The sequence below is a fragment of the Limulus polyphemus genome, unplaced genomic scaffold, assembly GCF_000517525.1.
Source record: "Limulus polyphemus unplaced genomic scaffold, Limulus_polyphemus-2.1.2 Scaffold1090, whole genome shotgun sequence".
In the NCBI taxonomy this organism is placed as follows: domain Eukaryota; kingdom Metazoa; phylum Arthropoda; class Merostomata; order Xiphosura; family Limulidae; genus Limulus; species Limulus polyphemus.
This window is the reverse complement of record NW_013666700.1, coordinates 200,375-207,005: the sequence shown is the minus strand read 5'-3', so window position 1 is coordinate 207,005 and position 6,631 is coordinate 200,375. Positions and strand designations below refer to the sequence as shown.

The 6,631-nt window shown below is 32.6% G+C and overlaps 1 protein-coding gene across 3 annotated transcripts in view; it reads right to left on the bottom strand.

Annotated features, from left to right (window-relative positions):
* The window catches only part of LOC106462088 (E3 ubiquitin-protein ligase UBR4-like), a 115,009-nt gene that overhangs the window by 29,401 nt on the left and 78,977 nt on the right, over positions 1-6,631 (bottom strand). For 2 of the 3 annotated variants that reach the window (XM_022389219.1, XM_022389220.1), the window contains 5 exons: positions 5,972-6,167; positions 3,768-4,015; positions 1,945-2,158; positions 1,474-1,787; positions 349-537 (listed from right to left, as the gene is read on the bottom strand). In XM_022389219.1, the coding sequence (XP_022244927.1) occupies positions 349-537; positions 1,474-1,787; positions 1,945-2,158; positions 3,768-4,015; positions 5,972-6,167 (1,161 nt within the window). The remainder of the gene's footprint in view (positions 1-348; positions 538-1,473; positions 1,788-1,944; positions 2,159-3,767; positions 4,016-5,971; positions 6,168-6,631) is intronic. The other variant, XM_013921970.1, reaches the window with a different exon arrangement.

Here is a 6,631-nt window from a genome sequence, read left to right as displayed (position 1 = left end):
TGATTGTAAGATGGAAAAGAATCATCGATAAGAATGGAGACTATTTCATTTAATAAATACTTTGTTATAATATACAAGTTATCAGGGTTTTTTCATCTATATATAAAGCGACATTAATTTATTGACGACCTAATATATATTATAATGAAAAGTGAAATACCATATATCAAATAAAATAACCTCTTAAATTGTCAAATCAAAAAAAGCATTACTCAAACTATTGGTTAAAGTTACTGAAATGGTAATAACGTGTGTGGAAATCTTAAAGGATATGCACACTCAGTTTCATAACAACAACTGATAATTATCTGCTGTAAAAACAACAAGACTCAAAGTAAGTTATTTCACCTGTTCAGCAGGGGAAGTCCTAAGAGTGGACCCATCAGTGGCAGCAGTACTTCCTTCATCATCACTTGCACCAGCCGAAGCTGTAGTGTCAGAGTAGTGGCCACCTTCTAATGATGATGCTCTCTGAGGACCTTGAGACCTTAAGGATAAACTCTGTAAACCTAAACTTTCAGAGTGACCTGGTTGGTCCTACAAGGGGGAAAGTTGAAGTGTGCTTATAATTGTAAGGCAAATATTTGATAAAAATAATAAATAAAGAAGCATACAAGGCTGTACAAAATATTAAGTATGAAGTTGCTAAAATGAATTCTGACAATTTAAATCCTGCAACAGGTACACTAGAACAGGGTCTCTTGCATATATTAAGTCAAGTATACTAACACAAAAATGTAGTAAATTATTCTAATGCATAAAACTAAATAGAAAACTTTAGTGAACATGTTAAAACACTACTGAAAAAAACTAGAAAATTCAGTTTGACACTTTCAATAAATGCTATTAATGATTTCATACACACACACACAAAACCTGTTTCCAGGGTTTTAGGAATTTGAACTGTAGTTTCAACAGCTCACAAGGACAGTTTGCTTGTCAGTGTTTACTTCAACTCAATGTTCAAGAAGGGTCGCTTATTCTGTATGTCTATGTATCCATTCTGTGTCTGCAAGTTTCTTTGTTCATTCAATTGCCTTTTAGTTTGCTCATTCCTCTGTATAATGGTAGATCTACTAATCAAAAACTACCACAAGATCTTCCAACATGTCCTTCTTATAACTCGGCTAGTCTGTCAATTTTACAATAATACTTTAACACCTGACCAACTTAAATATGTTCCTGTAACTGATATCCTTCTGCTCATCCATCTACTTTTTTCTGGCTACTCTTTAATCAAACACCTTAATCATCAATTACTTGCTTATTTTAACAATGGTAAACTCAGCTGAGAACTCCTAGTATATCAAGAACACTCAGTAAAATAGCCAATGAATATAAATACAGTAGATTTTAACCATGTTTAAGAGCTCTCTTTGAAAGATAATGTATTCATAATTTAAAATTCCAGTTAAAAAAAAAGCTCTGTCTGCCGAGACTTTTTTCTATGTCTGCAAGTTTTATTAACCTTACCTGAAGGCTGAGAGCTATTGCTAGTTCAACCATAGTTTCATCATCAGCATCAGGAGGAATGTCCAGCAGTGGAGGGAAACTGGCCTGGCCTGCTATCAAAGCTTCCAAATTGGCTCCTACAGATTCATTTTCTCCTGGAAGTAGAACAACTGGCTCTAAACCCTCAACCATTTCAAAATCTTGTTGCTCTTCTTGGGAAACCTGGTTCTGAGATTGTGTCTGAACAGCCCGCTGAACCTGGGGGGCAGCTTGAACAGTAGCTTGAGCTTGACTCAATGTTCTTGAATCTGTGGTTTCAGTATCTTGGGTCTCTCCTAAACATTATAAATTTTAATATAGCAGAAACAATCAAAACTAATTGGGAAAAAAAAAACAACACACACACACAATACAAATGAAACTCTACATTTGTTTTTTTTTTTTCAGAATCAAATTAATCAAAGAAAAGTTGTTAAAATTTTCTTGGATCACCTTTACCTGGTGTGCTACAATGCGGGGGTGATGGAATGAAAACCTTTCTTCGACGGAGTCTTGGTCTCAGTAATCGAACAAGTGCATCCTTGGCAGCAAAGCTGATGGCAGTGTCATCAGAGAGAAGAAGACGAACATAAAGTTTAGCAGCAAGAGGTACATTTTCAAGATCACATGAAGTAAAAGCATGAATGACTTCTACAAGAGCTTGGACCTACAAAATAAAATAAAAAAATTTAAGTGTTAAACATACTTTTACATCAACACAAAAAACCTTTTCATACAAATTAGGCATACTACTGTAAAAAAATAAAAAAACTTTAATCACAATAAAGAAATGATAAAAGCAATAACCTTTTCATTAATGTGCTGTTGTAAGATGTTACAGTAACTTTAAATTGTAATATTAGTTAACTACACTTAAAGACAAATAAAAACAATATTTCAGGCTACAGCAGTAAGTTAAAATTTTCTACTAGTTTATAAAGACTTCAAAAAATAAAAGCAAAATGGAACATTATCACAGCCTCTACGTAATACAAACCTAATTTAGATTAATAAGTTTGAAGTATTAAAATATTGTGGGTCCTCATTATACATTGCAACATTCTGCATAGTTTCATTATTAGTGTTCCCCAATTACAACCCATGTATCAAAACAACACTGCTTTGTTTCATTACTAGAGTGTTCCAATATAGCTAATAATCCATATTTTAATGGTATACTAGTTTTAAGTTCTTAATTTTATAAGGCAATATTAAAAAAAATCCTGAAATTCCCCTAGTGTGAGAAATGTGTCATTTTTTATCAATGCATTCCCTCTTCTTTAATTTATTTACCAGCCCTCTAATAAGTGCAAAGTTTAATGTAAATTACTCACTATAATATCATCAATGCTCTAACAAAGAATAATTCTGTTAGCCTTTAATTTTGCTTTGTTACAAGCTTCGTTCCCACGAGAAAGATATCACGTGGTCGGTCAATTTGACCAATCCTGTGTAGAGAGTTAATTAAAACATTGTTGCACTAATTTACCAGGCATAGCATTCACCAATTACAACCACTACAGTACTTCTAAGTATTAAATATAATCAATGTTTAGTCCTTTAATGTTCTTACATGCATGTTTTGCATAGTACAATGTGGTTAAAAAGCCATGTGACACCCTTTAAAAACAATTATTCAAGAGTGGACTGAAAATTTTCAGGAATGCATTCCCCCCATTATACATGTAAAAAAAATTCTAACTTATTAGGTTAGATACAGTTAGAGCAGGTACAACAATAAAAATTATTCACGAACGATACTTGCAAAGCAGCTGTACGTTACACAATTCAATACAATAAAGTGAACTACATGTTCATCAAGTGATTTGCAACTTGTGTGGCAGGATTATTAGTTACAACATGGTTCAAAGGGTAATAAAACAATAAATTCAGTATAAATAGATGGATAACATTAAAAGCTTTAGTATAGAAAACTCTGACAGTTACTTTTTGGTTACGAACTCAGTCATGCTGATGAAACCTGTAGTGAGAGGATTCATTTGCTCCATCCGTGTACTACTTTGTCTCATTCCTGCTTTGCTCTTACACAAAATTTTAAGGGAAAAAAAGTTTCTCTCCCCAGTCCCTTCCCATACTAAATATTTATTGCATTGTCAATTAAATCAAGTGGGATAGTTCTGAGCCCTTCTAAAGAAAGAAGTGGAATGGCATCCTATCCCACTTCAAGAACTGTCTTTTCAAAATTCAGTTGCAGTAATTCTTATTTAAAAACATAAAATACTCTAGAATTAAGGCTAAAAATTATCTAATAGTACCGTTGCATCAATGTGCACCAATCCATGACGTGAAACAGGAGCAATAGCATGGTTTTTTGGTCTCTGGGCATGAAGCCTCCAGAAAGAGTCTGTCAGTTGGATTAGGAAATGGTTAGGATCCACAGCACTTGACTGACGGGGACTCCGTCTCCCTGGGCTTTCACCGTGATCTGGATTGTTGTTTTGGGGTTTAGGTGAAGTTGGTAGTGGTGTGAGATGATCTGCTGCTTCCAAGTCTGAAACTTCAACTGGAATTAATAATAATTAATATCTAACTATTAGAAATGACTGAATGAAATAATTTCAGTAAGACATGTGAAAAAAGTTCAAGTAAATGATCAGTTTCACGAGGGATTACTTAGAATGATCTTGGTCTTGTAGTAATAATGCTGTTTTCTGTTCAATCACATAGTTTTCAAATGTACTTGAGCTTTGCAAAAGTGAAGTTAAGTGTTAAAACACTTTCTGATATTAAAAGTGTTTAGTATCATCACTCTTAGCAGTGCCCAAAATATTAAATAGATGGAGGTTTTAAATGCATAAAGTAGTCACCAAAATGAAAACAAACTTATCTCTTTGAATAATGCATAACACTTATTCAATGCTATTGAGAATGTACTGCCAAATTACATCTCTTCTACATATATATTTATATATCAAGGACAAATGATGGAAAACTGGTTGTGCAAAAACCTAATCCAATCCAAAACTAGAACTACCAATGTATCAACAAATATATCTTCAGCTAAAAAGCCACCAAAAATGTAATGTATAAAAAGTCCATATTCGAAGTAATAAAGATCCAAGAAAACATTCTTTAGAAATTAACAACTCCTTATCCTCCAAACACATATTTTGATAATACAGTTTAAGGAAACAATCTTCACACACACACACACACTGCTTAGCCACAGTTTTAGAAACCAAAATTTTTTTTCAAGACTTCCATTATCTGAAGAGTAAACATGTAACAGAATTTGACTGTTTTACAAATATAAATAATGTAAGCCTTTTTGTGAGCCTCAATTTTCAAAAAATTAGTTATTGCTGAGGCTCAATTAGCTGAAGCCTCAACAGTAAAAGCAATGCAAACAACTGGGAAATTACAGCCAATCATCTAAAAAGTCAAAATGGTGTGAAAGAAATGTAAACAACCAACAGGTGAAAGTCGTGGACAGAAGAAACAGCTCTGAGACTGGGATAAATGGCAGTTAACAATTGACAGATGGTGTTAACAATGTGCCAGGGCCATTCATTTCAACAAGAATAGTGCACAGAGACCTGTGAGAAATGAATTTTGTCTCATCTAAAAAAAAACAATTAGTTTTGGATGGCAACAGAAAAATACACCTACTTTGAGGCAAAGGAAAAAAAAAAATTGCTCAAAATTTAGCAACAAAGCTATAAAACTTTGGAACTCTAGTGTTTTGTTTTTACTGTGCAAATTGCTGAGGATGAAGTAATGATGTGGGGTGCATTTTCATTATATAGAATGGATCTCTCATTAAATCCTGTGAATATTCCAACATCCTCAAGGGATCAATTATGTGCACCCTCATTTTGTATCATCAAGGTGACAATGACACCATGCTGTCAGAAGAGTACATATGCAACCCTAGGACAATAATGTTTCTGGAATGGGTGAAAATTGACATAATTCCAGAAACCAGTAATATCGATGCCAAAATTAATTCATTGGGCCAACATGTTATTAGAACAGGGGTTAATATTTTTTGGTCAGGCAAGACATAAATTTACTTTTTTTTAGAAATGTTAAGTATTCTTACAAAATACAAGTGTTTCTACTTAATGGTTTGAGAAGTGTATTTGTCATTAAAACAGTACATGTTGTATAATGCTCATATAAAAACGTCTAAAGCATTTTAAATAATACCATGTAATATTCAAATTACTCTCTAAAATAAATCTGAATGATGAAATAGAAGGAAGTTCAAGATTATGATATATAAAATGTTCAAGCAAAGAAAAATGGAAATAAACATAAAATATTTAAGGAAAGTAAAATACCCTATTAGCAAAAACTAAAAACTTGGTTTACAGCCTGGATACAAATTGCAAATAAATAGCATTATAAAATGGGATGCATCAGAATGACAAATGAATACTTTTGTAAAAAAGGAACTAACGTAAACAATTATATTCTATAATTAATCACATTAACTAGTTACTAAAGACATAACAACCTGTATCAGAAGAATCAGCTGTTAATGTTCGTTCATGATTTTCGGCGAATTGAACCAAGTTTGAAGGACGAGATACGGCAACACCACGAGCTATAGCTACCAACCGGTAGAAAGCTTCACCATCCAAATCTTCATGAGACTGGATATCTTGGTTTGTGTTCAGACACTGTATAACATAGTTGAGCAAAGCCTGGTCCTATGAAGTGAGAATAACAGTTTTAAAGGTAATTTTAACAGTAGTTTTTTTTTTTTATTGAGAACAACGAATACTTTAAGTTTTATATTTTTGTTGAGTAAATTTTGATTACTATCGAAAACAAATAATATATTCATTTGAAGATTACTATCAATACTCAATAAAAGTAATTTTTGGTCCTGATTTGTTCCAAAACCTCTCTAGGGCATGTGTTAACTTGACTGTATATGCCAACTAAAGAAGAAATGAAATAAAAATGTTGAGCTATATATATATACATTTTTTGGTGAAAGTATAAGTTCATTGCTTTAACCCTTTCATGACAGGTCACAGGTGAAAGGCCATGTCATCTCGTTTGTTGACTCGCAATCAATTTTATTGAACTACTATTTCATGAATTTATGGCAATAAGTTTGGTATCAAATTTTAGTGCTACACATTACTCAATTTCTTAATTTAAAAAT